At 46.3% G+C, this 15554-nt stretch overlaps 2 protein-coding genes across 3 annotated transcripts; both read right to left on the reverse strand.

The window, feature by feature from the left end:
• Positions 1-442: 442 nt before the first annotated feature.
• LOC123444595 (sulfite exporter TauE/SafE family protein 5-like) lies at positions 443-6229 on the reverse strand. Its single transcript, XM_045121375.1, has 4 exons — positions 5273-6229; positions 1323-1463; positions 1080-1232; positions 443-954 (listed from the first exon to the last, which is right to left on the reverse strand). The coding sequence occupies exons 1-4, from the start codon at positions 6065-6067 to the stop codon at positions 646-648; spliced, it is 1398 nt and encodes a 465-aa protein (XP_044977310.1). The 5' UTR covers positions 6068-6229; the 3' UTR covers positions 443-645.
• A 2578-nt stretch (positions 6230-8807) lies between these two features.
• On the reverse strand, positions 8808-14765 carry LOC123444596 (autophagy-related protein 18f-like). Of its 2 annotated transcripts, none has more exons than XM_045121377.1 (8): positions 13907-14765; positions 12487-12948; positions 11999-12415; positions 11101-11337; positions 10172-10999; positions 9909-10075; positions 9370-9708; positions 8808-9135 (listed from the first exon to the last, which is right to left on the reverse strand). In XM_045121377.1, the coding sequence occupies exons 1-7, from the start codon at positions 14102-14104 to the stop codon at positions 9381-9383; spliced, it is 2637 nt and encodes an 878-aa protein (XP_044977312.1). In that variant the 5' UTR covers positions 14105-14765; the 3' UTR covers positions 8808-9135; positions 9370-9380. The 2 variants fall into 2 exon arrangements, with proteins under 2 accessions (XP_044977312.1, XP_044977311.1); XM_045121376.1 differs by having other exon boundaries at positions 8808-9115; positions 13907-14761.
• Between the last annotated feature and the right edge of the window lie 789 nt (positions 14766-15554).

The following is a 15554-nucleotide window of genomic DNA, read 5'->3' on the forward strand; positions in this document are numbered from 1 at the left end:
GGCACCGCTGCAACGAACCGAGGCAGAACGAACCGAGGCGGGGCGGCGACGGGGCGGCGAACCGAGGCAGAACGAACCGAGGCGCGACGGCGACCGGAGCGAGAGGCAGGGCGGCGACGGGGCGGCGACCGGAGCGAGAGGCGGGGCGGCGACGGGGCGAGAGGCGGGGCAGCGTGCGGGGAACGAGCCTGGAGCGACGCGGGGTAGGTCCGGCCCGGGATAAGTCCCAATAAGCTCCTCCCTGAGAGTCTTATTTGATAAGTCCCAAATCACCACAATAAGTTCCAATAAGTCCCTTGTGTTTGGTTTAGGTGGGACTTATAGGGACTTTTTAAGTCCCTAAACCAATAAGTCCGTGAAAACAAACACCCTCTATATATGCTAGATCACGCAGGCCTAACTAGGTAGTTCCAGCACTGTTGTCCTGCCCATGATCACAGTGTCATGTAAGCTTCATTCCAGAAGCAGATATTTATTCACACAACTCTATGTATAGCCCATAAACAAGCCATAGCAACACCACGAACAAAACCTTCCTTCACAAAAGACATAGACGCCAAGCCAGAAGAAGCAATTAGCAACTAGGCACCTCTCACCCATGCTCTCATATATGCATGTATAAAACTACGTACTGACGAATGTCGGTCAGCAAGGCAGCTTGAACCCCATGTACGCTCCGCCGGTGTACTGCGTCCAGACATCTAGGGCTCCGAAGCAGGTGACGATCACGGTGCTGAGCGCCATGATGGCGGTGACCAAGAACACGATCATCGACACCCGGCCGGACTTCCTGACGACCCGCTCGATCAAGACCACCCCGGCGATCGAGGCGACGAAGCATATCCCCGCGTAGACCGACGCCTCCCCGACCCCGTCCATGCCCAGCAGGATGAACTGGACCATGGACATCGATGCGCAGAACAGCACCATGAACGAAGACGTCGCCGCCGCCGTCTGCAGATTAAAGGATGTCATGTCGAACGTGTGATCATCTGATAGCTCCCAAATTACTACTACTACACAAGATCAACTTGACAACATGCATGCATCACGCATGAATCGTTGCGTTCTCTGCGTACCTGCGGGGGTATCCCGATCTGAAGGAGGACGGGGTTGAGAAGCAGCCCTCCGCCGATGCCGAAGAGGCCGCTCAGAGATCCGGTCACGAAAGCGGCCAGCGGGAGCGCGAGCGCCGGCAAGGTCTCCGACTTCGTGTGCACAGAAGAATGTGCCTGCATGAGTACATGAATGGCCAGTGCAAGATCCATTCAGTCTCATTTGGTTTACGATTTCAATTTCTGACATGAGGAATCCATTGGTACCTTGCCATCTTCGTGGTGATGCGTAGCCTGCTTCTTCCTCTTTGCGTATATGATATAGGCTGTGAAAGCCACAGCGAAAGGCACCTGGGACACGGTGGCGAGCCAGTACGCTATTCCGCAGGGCTTTATCCTGATCACTCCCTGCACAGACAGGACAGCATTACACACTGATGAAGTCATTTATGCATTTCATATGATTGGTAAACGTCCACCGTCAGAGGTGCGAGCTTCCGCTGACGCTTTCGATCTGTGCTGAGTGAATTCATGCACGATGAATGTGGACAGGCACACAGGCCAGGTTCCAAGCACAAAAGACGGCTTCCGACCCGTCGACGTGACCTGTAACTAGCAATGGGTTATCTGCCTTAAACTAATGCTTGGTGCTGTCCATTTGCTGTATTACTTTAGTTTAACAGCTGATCCCTGCCTTGGACAAAGTTTGACGGGTATATTCATGCTAGCTTTATTTTGATGCCATGGGCTAGCTAGCTAGTTGGCTTTAAAAATAGTGTGGGTTACAAATGGCTAGTTGAAGTGTAGAATGAACCTAGACGCTATCTAGACTCTTGATCATTTCCCATACCGGCCGACCTATGTAAAGTCTGCTGTCTACGGTATAACACATGATTTTGAACTGGTGTCAAGCAAATGAAAAGATCGATGCCGACAATCTTGCTATACAAAGCAAACAATGTGACCTGACAGAAATGCTACTGTTAATTTAGAATGTTGGTTTTAGTGTCGCCTCAACCTGGTGGTAGTGCCCGTCGACATGGTTTTATTGGACGAAGGAGAATCGTTTTACGGAACCATTTGGCATAATGATGAGCTATATAAAAAACAATGAGTCGTAAGCTAGCCACAACATTTGCCTTTTAAAACAAATTCACGATATTCATTTTTTAAACACGTATCTATTTATTTTGCATGCACTATAAAACACATACTCCCTCCGTTTCAGTTTATAAGTCCGACACGTGTATCTAGGTCGTCAATTTGACCAACTTAATGAGAGGCATATATTACAAAAAATATATCATTAGAAACTTTATATGTTCTATTTTCTAATGATAGCAAAAAAGGCCCGTGCGTTGCAACGGGAGAAAAAAAAGTTCACAATCTTCAATTGTGATAATCACATTATGCTCTTAAAATTTTAGGACATTTCTTGAAATGCATGAACATTGTTTGAATTATGATGAAAATGGCAAAGTATGTTTTGTTAATTAATGATAGCATATGCATAAAAACATTATTTTTATCTTGCTGATATATGTGTTTGCATTTGTAATCTAAGTAAAGTCTTAATTTGGTTGCAAACATGTTAGACATCTTCATCGAAAACAATCAATTTGTAAGTACATGCATATCAAATGTTTCAGGTTGCGTATGAATATCGATATTCTTAAAAAAAAATTAGCAAAACAGTTTATATATATGAAAAATCAAAGCTAAGCCATTTGTTTACGTAAAGCTTGTATAAACAACATTGTATATTTTTATACATTAGAAACATTTTTTTGCGTGTGACATCAGAAACATTATTGAGTTTTGATGTCTAATTTTTAATACATATTTTACATATTTTGTATGCATCATGAACATTTTTTCTATACATGTTTTACATTATTCAAATACACGGATTAACATTTTCAAAAAGTTTTATTTTTTATGTCTACTTTGTTCCATACACATTATATATTTTTGTATATGTTTTCTTATACACTGGAAACATTTTTCTATGCACATTTTAAGTTTTTTAAATACATGATTAATATTTTTCAAAATAAAAGAAAAAAATATTATTTATTGTCCATACGCACTGTACATTTTTTTTGTATATATGAAAACTTTTTTATCTACAAATTTGATATTTCTTTAATCTATGATTAACATTTGTGCAAAGATTATCGAAATAAAGGCAAAAGAGGAAAAAATAGAAAAATTGCGAAATAGAACACATAAATGGTTTCTGGCCACGACAGGGTACGAACCTGGTCTCCAGGGTGGGAGAGCACAACACGCACCCAACCAGTACAGCTAGACTTGTACTTGTGATAAAATACGGAAAGCATATCCTTTAGAAAGAGCTGAGTCGAAGTTCAAATAACGAATCGTTTTTGTCACTTACGGGTGGCATTGATGGGTAATTTTGGCGAACTTTAGGGGTAAATTTAATGACGTACCACAAAAGCAATATGTGTTTTATTAGTAGGTATAGATATAGATATAGATATAATTTTTATGTTAAATAATATAATTTATATAAGTTAAATTGACGACCTAGGTACACGCGTATGCCTTATAAACTGTGACGGAGGGAGTATTGACTGTAAATTTCTAGATACATAGATCACTTATGTAGGTACGTACATATTCTACAAAATTGTCTAAAGGTACAAGTCAAATTCTTTTGTTTCAGAATTTCTTGATAGTTGAGACATTTTTTTATTTGAATTTTTTGATAAGCGGCTCGTTGCGGTCCTGGATTAAAAAGCAATTTCCATATTTATTCAGATTACCGTATTCAGTATTATATCAGTGATAATTAATATGTATCTGAGGGAGTAATAAGTTTTGAGTTATATGTCACAAAAAGTATACCACTGGATTTGCAATCGAAAGAAGTTTTAAGTGGTATGACTTTTGTGAGACTTTGCTTATCAAATTAGTGGCCGAAGTTAGGTTTAAACTCAAGGGCCATGCATTTTAGGATGAGATTATTGTACAAAAAAAATATCTACCGCCCGATGGTTGCATACTTGATTCGTGCTCCTTACCCATCCTACACAAGCACCCCAAAGGGAAAAACAACAGACTATATAAAAATCATGACACAAGGTTTAGAAATTCGGCTTTGCTATTTCTTAGTCATGTGAAAAGAGAGGTAAAAGAGAGCATGTTAAAATTACTCATTAATTAATCGTTTCTACGTTACCTTGAGAATCTTATAATCCGATTTCAGTATTATCGCGAGTGCAAAGGGATGGGAACTTTGATCCGACAACGATCAACAAGCGACCCAGAAACAACTACTTATAAGTCAACGACCGAGTCATAGTCACCACATGGAAAATATTACTCTCTCCGTCTTAAAATAAATGACTCAAAAATGACTTAACTTTGCATTAACTTTAGTATAAAGTTGAATCATTTTTGAGTCACTTATTTTTAGAACGGAGGGAGTAAAACATTTTTTTTAAAATAGCCCGAGTGACGGTATGTAGTAACTAAACCTGGGCACGGACAGCCCGGCCCGATGACTCGGCCCGAGCCCGACCCAAAAAACTCGAGCTTGGAAACTAGACGCGGGCAGCAATTTGGGCCGGGCTTGGGCTTAGGCATTTTACACTGAGGCCCGGTCCAATCGAGCCGGGCTCATGCCTGGATATTGGATTTTTTGGCCTGGCCGGGTCAGGCTCGAGCTTGAGATTTTCAGTTCGGGCTTTTAAAAACCCGGCCCGAAACCCGGCCCAGCCCGGGATATGCCCAGGTCTAGTAACGAAAGGGGCCATGCTTTAGACAGGACGTGCTAGTGCTACACCGGCCGGCCGAGAAAGAACCGAAAATGAACCTAACATCGAAGCGACATGGCAGTGACATTTCGCCAAAGCAAAAAAAGGAGAAGAACGGGGTAGCCACTCCTTTCCGGTGCATCAAAAAAAGAGGAGCGTAGCGCCAAGCAAGAATGACAAGCGAATCCCCAGCGAAAAGACGTGATCACGAACGCGCACTGCCGTTGCTTTTGGCCTCTCATGTTGGTACTGCCGTTGCCGTTGCCGTTGCCGTTGCCGACCTGACCTATCTATCCGTTTCCCTTCCCGTGCGCCCCTATCCCCTATCAATGGAGCTGGTGTACATGGTTTTGTGTGCTGCTGCAACGGCAGCTCCAACGGCCTACGCGGGGCCGGGGGGAGGAGGGGAGGCGGGAGCGCGCGCGTAGGCCGTACCTTCCCGTGCTTATCTCCGATGAAGACGTGGAGCAGGAAGAAGCAGAGCCAGACGATGACGAGCACCGCCACGTCCTTCCACGGGAACCCCGCGCCGCCGCCGGAGCCGCCATCGCGAGCTGCCTGCAGGCCCCCGTCGTCCTGGCTGGGCTGCGGGAGGCCGCCGACATCGAGCAGCAGGGGCACCTTGTGGCCGTGGCGCGCGGCGGCGGGGGCGCCGGCGCCGGCGCTCTCGCACCGCCAGATCTTGGCCCCCGCGCGGCACGTCTTGGCGGTGCAGAAGGCGAGGAAGAGCGAGAAGAGCGCGGTGATGAGCCACTCCGGGAACATGACGTTGCACACCACCCCGATGCTGACGCCCAGTAGCAGGCACGGCTGGAACAGCAGCGCGATGTCGTAGTCGATCAGCGCCGCCCGGCCGCGCCCCCGCGCGCGCCACAGGTTGTAGAGCACGTTCGACGCGGCGCCGCCGGTGACCATGAAGGAGGAGTAGGTGGTGGCGCGCTTCAGGGTGAGGCCCGCCACCAGGTTCAGGATGGGCAGGAACAGCGACCCGCCGCCGACCCCGCCGGCGCTCGACACGGACGCGGCCAGGAAGGACAGGACCCACGCGAGGACGGTGTGCGAGGAGGACGCGTCGGACAGGTAGTGCCCCCGCCATTGCGAGAGCTGGGCCAGGAGGTGGTGGCCGGGGCGTGGCGAGGTGGAGTTGGACGCCGCGGCGGTGGCGGAGAGGAAGCAGCAGATGGAGGTGGCGGCGACGAGGAGAGGGATGACTAGAGTAGTCCACGACATGTTTTTGTCTCGCCCTCTCTGCTTGTTGCAGGATGTTTTTGGTGGCTCTGTGTGGGGGTGAGAGGCGAGATGCTCGTGCCTTGCGGCTGCAGGTTTTATATGCGGGTCTGGGTGGCGACACGAAAAGACTGGGTTATGAAAAAGATTTGAATCGTTACGAATGCAGAAAAATAGTTTTCTGATTCTGATATAAATAAAGGAACGTCCCTTTTTCTTTCTAATGTCAAAACGGCAAATGCCCACTCAGTTACATGGAAGTGCATATAACAATACAATATTCCTGCAAAATAAAATAAAAATAATGACACTACAATGTGATTTGGCCCAATAATTCAGTTCTTTGTTCCGGACACTAGTGAAGCTCCCAAAACGCTCGTTCCCTTTCTCGTTTTATAAGTTTCTTGAGACCAAAAGACCAGACGGTTCCCGTGGTACTAAATTGTTTTTCAGTACTACAAAATCTTCGTCGACCAAGGTTGTCAACGCTTAAAATCATTTCTTTCCCGCTTTGTGGATGAGAACAACCATGACGCGAGTGCGTGTGCAAAATCTTAAAGGGAGTGTAAGTGTATACCCAGAGAGCGGAAAATACCTAATGGAGCAAAGGAGACAACATGAGCTCTTTTTCGTGGAGCCTGATTTTTTTTAATAATATTAATCAACTTTTCAAGTTTTAAAATATCTGAGAAAACTTTGAAAAACTCTTACCTCCCACCGGCTGATCCGGGTCATCTATCCGTCACCGTCTCGTCCGTTGACCCTCCATCTGACGGACCAAATCGTGCCCGCACGCCAACGGAGTAGCGACCTAACGCGCCCGTTTCCTGAAACTGTAGCGTTGTTTCAGGAAACGGTCCTTAAGCTGGGCACCCTCGCGCTCAGGTGAAAGTAGGCGACGGCTACCGGATCTGGAAGGGCGACGACGCAGCCGCTCGCTCCCGATGCCGGCCGGCCCACCGCCCCCGATGCCGGCCGCTCGCCCCCGATGTCGACCGACCCACCGCCCCGACGCCGTCCGCTCCCGCCGCAGCCCATCCGCCAAGACGTCGGCCAGCCCTCCCCTATCCCCACCCCCCGCGCTGCCAGCCGCTCGCCCATGACGACGGTGCCGCCCACCGCCCCCGACGTCGGCCGCTCCCGTCGCAGCCCATTCGCCACGACGTCGGTTGGCCCTCCCCTATCCCACCCCCACCCCCACCCCCTGCGCCGCCAACCGCTCGCCCAACACACGCCGCAGCCCCTCTGCCCCCGATGTCGACCGGCCCTCCCCTCCCCGCCTCCCCCACCCCCCCCCCCCTCCCCGCCTCCCCCACCCCCCCCCCCCTTGTGCCCGCTCGCTCCCTACGTCGGTCGGCCCTCTGCACGCGACAAGCCGCACCATGGGGGTTGCAAAAGTTTCTGCAACCTGACCTTTGTTGCAAAAGTTTTCTACAACATGACTTTTGTTGCAAGATTTTCTTTCGCAACAGTACCTATGTTGCAGAAAGACGAAGGGAAAAAATATACAACAAAGCGATTTTTTTGAAACTCGACCTTTGTTTCAGGAATTAATGGGTTCAAAATTTACTTTTTGCAACAAAGCGATTGTTTCTACAACTACCGTCGCTTCAAGAATTATTGGGTGCCAGCCGAGGCCCCGCACGCGGATCGATCGGCTACGCATGTAGATCGGACGATCGTTCAGGTGGACATCCGCCGATGGACGCGTAGCAGCCCCAAAAACTTTGTACATGTACACATCTCTATGTACATGGATGCTTTCACAATAATCCTACACCTAACTTCCTCTAATTTAATTCTCTCTCCCCCTCCTGATTCTCGTGGGTGGGGCCCGGCCCACCTTTTGTTTCAACTAAACCACGCCAAATCAGCCTTCACGTTGGTTTACGTAGGTCTTGTACGTAGGTGTAACAAAGCCGGTGCTTTCATTACCAATTTTTTCAAAAATTCAAGGTCCGAGATGCAAAAGATCCTCACTCCCGAGAACTATAACTTTCAGCCTGGAAAAGGTGATGTTTCTTTTTCTATCTTGTGAATATTTTCTGAAGCCAATATTGTGCAAAATAATACTTTCTCTGCCGTAAATACTTGTCAAAGGAATGGATAAAAAGTTTGTACATGTACACATCTCTATGTACATGGATGCTTTCACAATAATCCTACACCTAACTTCCTCTAATTTAATTCTCTCTCCCCCTCCTGATTCTCGTGGGTGGGGCCCGGCCCACCTTTTGTTTCAATTAAACCACACCAAATCAGCCTTCACGTTGGTTTACGTAGGTCTTGTACGTAGGTGTAACAAAGCCGGTGCTTTCATTACCATTTTTTTCAAAAATTCAAGGTCCGAGATGCAAAAGATCCTCACTCCCAAGAACTATAACTTTCAGCCTGGAAAAGGTGATGTTTCTTTTTCTATCTTGTGAATATTTTCTGAAGCCAATATTGTGCAAAATAATACTTTCTCTGTCCGTAAATACTTGTCGAAGGAATGGATAAAAAGTGAACGTATCTAGATGTATTTTATCTTTAGATACATTCATTTTTATCTATTCCTCCGACAAATATTTTCGGACGAATAATTTCCTAGCAACCTAAACTGCGTCAGAAAATAGCCGTTTCTTGTTTGACTTGAGTACCGACAGCACAACATAATTAACCAGTGGTGGTCCAGTTGCAACGCAATTTACCAGAACTGGTGGGAAAGCTCTAAGAGCTACCAGCAGTATGGACACATAATGCATTTAAATATTCACAAATTAAGAGCTATTATTGAAAATGGAATTAACAATCTCGTTATGTACAAGTTCTTGTAAGATTGAAACCCCAACTTCACATCACTAGGGCTTCCATACACGCAGGGCCATAATTCGACCTCCCTTTCATCCTTTCCTCAGTAAACTTATCATGAATGCTTATAAATAGTGGAGTACTAGAGAAGAGAGGCCAAGAACTCCGGATGGAGAAATGAAAGAATTAACAGTTACACACGCACGGGAAAGACTTGGCGATTCAAGGAGCTCCTCCACCAGGACCATAACCAGTGATCATCTGCAAGGCATGCCAACATTCTATGACCATTACTTCCAAACGCAACAGTTTAAGCAATTTCAGTACTACTGTACAAAACAACACTAGCAACTGACAATGTATGTTGAGCACCACATATATTAGTGGTGCAGAAGAAACGCTATGTGCTAACAATTGAGAGGATCCAAAACATCATCCAAGCTAAAATTCTTCAGATGCAGTGCAAAACACTACAGTTCAAACAACATATGCATGCCTGTGCTTCTGGTGCTTACCTTTGATAACGTCACTGACATAAGTCCGGGAGTAGCTCACTATCTTCACAATCGTCTTTGCTATTTACAACTCCGAGCTGGGCCTCCGTGTTCAGGCTCTCAGTGTTATTTACAAGCTCGGCTTGGTGGTTAACGTTCAAGTTCTTATTTACAGCAGCAGCAGCAGCACTATCTTCTACTAAATATTGACCGACACTGTTATCATCGGAACTATTTGGGACTTCAGACATGCAATCCAAAGAACTACAACTGCTTCTGGAAGAGAGTCTACCATCTGCTGAAAATCCAGACTTATGTCGCTGCAGAAACCCACTTCTGTTACTATCAGGTGTGTTCACCCTAAAGAAAAAAAAGGAAGGAATTAGAAATTAGCACCATAATCATAAAAGAATAATATCAACACGCAATTATCATTGCAAAGATGCAATTATACAAGGAAGATTTGTCAGCCTTTATCGACCTGATGGATGTACTACATGACTAAATTAAGACAATCACTGACACAAGGCACCAAGCACAAATGCAAGCTTAGAGCAAACCTTGTCTGTTGAAACCTAGATGTGTGAAGAGACTCAAAGACCGGTATGAGATTCTTTGACCTTGATTCCACATTATGAGTCTGGACCTTTTCAATTTCAATTTCCCCTGAAATATTATCAGTGGCGTATGCTTCTAATGTTCCACTCCCGATTACTTGAAAGTGCACCTGGCCACCGATTAACACACAGGTGTTATGCATGCAAAAACATAGAAGAACAGAAAAGAGAAATGTGGTATTGAACAAAAACAGATAAATAAGTACCCCAGATCTTGACCAGACTGGAATTTGCGCAACATGTGTCTGCAGTTCACTCTCAGAAATATAATAGTTATGCTTTTCATCAGTGCTGAGCTTCAGCCTTTCAGTAGCAGCAACATTGGACGGATAGATACTAGTTCCTTTCCTGACCACTTTCTGGAAAATTTTATTATTTTCTCCACTGTCAAAATCATTATATAAATTACTCTCAGCAGTATCTCTTCTGTTTTTCTTTTGACAAACATCCCACTTCTGAAGAGGTTCGATAACGAATCTTGTGTCAGTTTCTCTTTGGGATCCATAAGAAATGGCATCTGAAGGATAATCAATTCCAGAATCCGGTTCAGCTGAGTGATGGAGAACATACTGTATGATACTTCCAGATGGAGAAAAAACTAGTAAATAATACTTCATACAAAGAAAACTGCCATCTGAGTTAGAACCACCCTTGCAGTTGTGAAATGTTGAAGCAATAGCACCAGAAATTGGACTGGAAACACCTGTTGCAAATGCTGCAGCACCATGGACAGCACCCTTCAACAAGTTACTCCCATTTCTTATTCTACTGACAACAGACAATGCGACAGGGGGACCAGATAGAGAAAGCATCTTCTGATTAAGGCTCAGCGAGGGGCTTGCGTTTTGAGACCAATGAGTGGCATGCTTAACTGAGGAATCCACTACATAATTATTTTCTGCAAGATTGTTATCACTATAGCGAAAGCTTGTGGATCCACTATATGGAGATATTGCAAAGAAATGACTTGTTCCCCTTGACGAGCTAATCAGTATCCATTCACTGTCATCGCTAAAGCTGATATCTTTTATGACCTATCATAAAGGTCATATTTGTTATAAGTCATCAACTATTGAAGGAAATGGTGAAGTAATACTGCATTTGGCCACAAAATGAAACATGAATGCCAGCTTACCGCATTGGTGATGCCTCTTTGCAATTTAAACAAATGAACATAGGTACCATTCGGACCATCTTCTGATGCACTCCCATCCACAGAAGGCATAATGCGAAAAACATTGATGTTTCGGCCATGAATAGAAGCTGTCACCAGCAAAGTTCCACTGGGATCAAAACAAAGTGCTGAAATGGGACTTGTATGTGCCCTGAACTGAACTACCATTGCTTTAGATACAATATCTCGAACAATGACCTGCCATTGGAAGGGAACAGCATCTATGTTACATTTCGTGAAGTACAAAAGACAAACATAGCACATATAATTGTAGAAAGACGCATGCTTGAATTTAATAACAATTTAGTAATTCAACTTAATCGGAGAGGGCAAGTTTTGTCATCCATCGCCTATCCATCTACTATCTTAGATTCCCACACCGACCGAAGGCAGGAGAGATTTACTTTCCATCCGTCCTACTAAAGTACCTACTTTATTTAGGTTTTAGTTAGAGCAAAAACAACACATCGCTGCAAGGAAACAGGACTTCTCATAATATTCTAAATAAAGCAGATTAACAAAATATTTTAGGGGGGTTAGAATGGAGACAGCCATTCTATTATTATGCTGTCCCTATATGGTAAACAATATGCCACAACCATGAGTTTTGCACGGCATCTACACAGGTTGAATGGAGCAGACGATACTCGTGAGGAGTACCAACCACATTGTCAGGTTGTTACCCACAGTCGCGTCGGTTATTAGGTCCCTAACGGTCTTAAAAAAAATTGTTGTATGTATGATTCGCATATGGAGGCAACATAATAATAGAGTATCCCATACGCCATAACCGATTGGTTTACCACCTTTGGGATAAGAGAGTTAATGAAGAACATATGTTCTGTGATAAATAACGTACCGTTCCAGCATATTCACTGTCGATAGTATGCCCATTTGTTACTCCATTTGCTTTGAAGCCAGCATTCCCTTGCTTTATATTACCATTACCATTTGGAATCAAGTCTGAATAATACCTGGACAGCTTCTTATAGCCAACATCACCAAGCGTTACAATGCCAGCAGCCAATTGCTTGCTTGATTCTTTTGCATAGTATGCAACCACACTGCCGTTTGAACCAGGAGGCGGAACTATTGGAGACAGGCTAAGAAGCTGAGGAGTGACACGGCCTGTATTTGGAACTGGAACTGGACTCCCAGAATACGCAATCCATCTTGGACCTAACCCAAGTGGGCCATAACCAGAAATCGGTGAAACTATAGGGCTGGTAAGAAGTGTATAGTCCAGCTCCAATGTCGCAGCATCAAAACAATGTATCTGCAAACGGTTTGTTCCATTAAGATCATCCATAATCCAAACACCGAGTTAGAACCAGGAAGTATGCATACCTGAGTAGCCTGAGAAACAGCTACAACTCTAGGACTGCACCTTATGGAATAGACAGCTGATCTGAACTTCATTGAATGAACATAACCATGCTCCTTGAGCGAATAAAAGCGAACGATGGTAGGCAGTTTTTCACTGCCACTATTATGGTAAGTGCCATTGGTTCCATTGAAGACAGGGCCGTTGACATCATGGCTGTTTGCATTTCCTGTGCTGGTTCCACCACCAGCAAGAGCCAGCAATGGCCGTGCATCTACAAATCTGTCTTCACCTCTCTTTGAGGCAATTGGTTTCTTCAGCAGTTGTATGAAAGAAACAGCACCATCATGTCTTGATTCTAGTTGTCTTACATCATCGGCATGTTCAACATCCCATACTTGGAAGCCAGATCTGTAAGCTAGCAGCAAAACCTGTCGTAGCACGTCACCCCCACATTCAAGTTTATCAAACCCAGCCCATTGTACCTGTAGATCACATGGCAGAGGACATGTATTAGCATAGCTTCACATGGTAATATTACTTACAGGGATTATAAGAATCAAATCATATATTCAAAAAAATTACAAGCCAATGAACTTTGCATGGAAATGCTAAGCGTCTAAAATACTGACTATAACACAATGATATTTGTCAGTATGGAACACTAATCATCAGTTCCTAGATCAGGAACAACTTTTTTCTTGACATAACGTATGTTTTAATACGTAATATGATGATATTCAAGGTTAATGACAAAGCAAATTTTTGGATTAGCCCTTACGATGTCAAAAGGTTAAGAAATCAGAATATAACTCACACTCCCATATCCTTTAGTATATTCACTGTGCATAATGAACGTGTCATTACAACTTTTCACAGACTAGGAATGGTTTATAATAGGCATTGTCATAGTGTCCTGACCTGGCCCAACAGGAACATTTCGGATCCAGATAATTGCAACCAGAACTCAAAGCTAAGCTTGTACATTCATGAATCATGATAACTCTTATGATTCCACATCTGCGGCTTGTCTTGAAAACAACACATTCTAACCATCAGACACTTTGCATTTCTGCTAGATAATAGCTACTACAATAACATGCCAAAAGAGCAGTACAGTATGCAAACATGAGCAGTTGGGTATATGGTGCCGAGCATAAATGAGTCGACGCTAACAATAAATACCAGAATTGCCACATACGGTTGTGCAACTCTGGTGGGGGAACAAAATTGGCAGTTCCTTCCGGCCCCAATTAATTTTTTGCTCGGTTTTGCATCGGTTACCATTATTACTGCACACGTGGAACATCCAAAATCGTGCATACTAGCGCACAATTATTAGCAATCTAATAACTAACAGTTGCTATGCTTGAAGAACGACCGGCAGCCAGCGGAAAAATTCAAAAAGAAAGAAGAGGATCGTAAGAGGTCGGGGGCCGGAACCTGGTCGCGGCCCGCATCGTCGTCGTGGCTGGCGATCGAGTTGACCAGCGAGGCGCCGGCGGAGCGCAGCGTGGAGGCGGCCGTGGACGCCCCCGAGGACACGATGCGCATGTAGCTGGAGAGCGAGCGCGCGGAGAAGAGCCCGCCCCCGCCCCCGCCGCCGGTGCCGCCGCGAGGAGCCTGCGCGCCGTTCCGCATCAAGCCAAGCCAAGCCAAGCCAAGCCCAACCAGGGACTCGTGCACGCTACCGCCACCACTCCTCCTCTTCCTCAGATGCGAAACAGAGCCTTGGCCTGCAAGCTAAACCAAACCTAGACGGAAACGCCTGCTTGGCTTGGGCGGCGGTGCTGCGGCGATCGAATCGGCAGGTGAGGTCCCCCCGGGCTGTTTCTCTTGGGGCTCGGAGGAGGCTCTTGCAAGAAACAGCCCACCAACCGTATCCTCAGGTGAGCGACATGGCCGCGGGCGAGCTCGGAGGTCGGGGGCGTGGGAGGGGAACCGGCGCGGGCGTGCGGGGGTGCGAGAGGGCTGGATGGGGAGGCGGGGACTGGTGGTGGGGAGGCCGGCGAACTGGTGGTGGTCGGGCTGCGAGCAATTCGATCGGAGAAAGCGAGGGTTTGCGGTTTTGATGAGCCCTCTTCTTTTTTTTCCTTGGCCGTGTGGGAAAGGGAAGGGGAAGCAGACGGGGCCCCGGAGATGGGATTGATGATTAGGTTGAAATACTCTATGGAATTGGGATTGGAATTGGAGGAGGTAGCATTAGGGAAGCAGGAGGAGGAGGAGTAGTAATATTCTCCTCTCTTAAAAAAAAGTCGGTTGCTGCTCTGAGTTTTCGAATCGGAGGAAAAAATAATACGGAAGCCGGTTGGTGTTCCCTAGTTTTGCTTGGCTTCGTGTGGAGTTTTGATGCGGCAAGAAAGCGAAGACGAGGCGGCCAAGGTGGTTAACGAGGAGCAACGGGGATCGATTATCTCGCCTACCCGACTACGTTCGCGTCGTTGCCTCGCCGGCTACGTTTCCCAGCTCTCTCTCTCTCTCTCGTGTGGTCCTCTCCTCTCCCTCGCGTCGGATCTGCCTGGCGCGGTCGGTCGGGTTCGGTGAGTCGATTCACCGCGCTACGTGGGCTCTTTTCTCCTCCGTCGATTGCCAGGTCTGTCATGAGTATGCGTCTGGATCGGGTTTTGTTTTAGGGAAACGTTTCTATCCGGGCTCCGGCCGAACCGTTGTGCCGTACTTACGCGGGCCGTGTGATACTTCCTCATCGCGCATCAGTTTTCGTTGGCCCACCATTTCCGTTTTTTCCCTCTTCGACTTCGCATTCATCGGTGTTGCAGCCGGCAAGCAGCACGGCGAGGGGGCGACTAGCAGTGACGTCGAGCGACGACGACGAGCAACGTCAAGCGGCGATGGCGGCGGATCCCGACAGTGTTTCAAGCTCTCCGCCGCTCGCGCGGTTTTTGACGAGCGCCTCCGGGGAGTCCCGCGTTGTTCCTTCAAGCCGGCGTGCCTTCTCTGTCGGATCTCGTCCGCCGGCCGTCATGGAGTCGCATTGGATGCCATCGGTGTTGGAGACGAAAAACTATGACAAAGACGACGACGTTGCAACCGTCGATGAAAAAAGCTTCAACCGGCTATCGAAAATGCTACA

The sequence above is a fragment of the Hordeum vulgare genome, chromosome 3H, assembly GCF_904849725.1.
Source record: "Hordeum vulgare subsp. vulgare chromosome 3H, MorexV3_pseudomolecules_assembly, whole genome shotgun sequence".
NCBI classification, from domain to species: Eukaryota; Viridiplantae; Streptophyta; class Magnoliopsida; order Poales; family Poaceae; genus Hordeum; species Hordeum vulgare.

Coding starts and splice junctions, on each gene's coding strand:
- LOC123444595 (XM_045121375.1), bottom strand. CDS start 6,067: ATGTCGTGGACTACTCTAGTCATCCCTCTCCTCGTCGCCGCCACCTCC. Junction 1,464..5,272: donor TCGGAGATAAGCACGGGAAG/GTACGGCCTACG, acceptor CTGTCTGTGCAG/GGAGTGATCAGGATAAAGCC. Junction 955..1,079: donor AGATCGGGATACCCCCGCAG/GTACGCAGAGAA, acceptor TTTAATCTGCAG/ACGGCGGCGGCGACGTCTTC.
- LOC123444596 (XM_045121377.1), bottom strand. CDS start 14,104: ATGCGGAACGGCGCGCAGGCTCCTCGCGGCGGCACCGGCGGCGGGGGC. Junction 10,076..10,171: donor CAGTCTGGTCAAGATCTGGG/GTACTTATTTAT, acceptor ATCGGTGGCCAG/GTGCACTTTCAAGTAATCGG. Junction 9,709..9,908: donor TCTAGGTTTCAACAGACAAG/GTTTGCTCTAAG, acceptor TTTTTTCTTTAG/GGTGAACACACCTGATAGTA.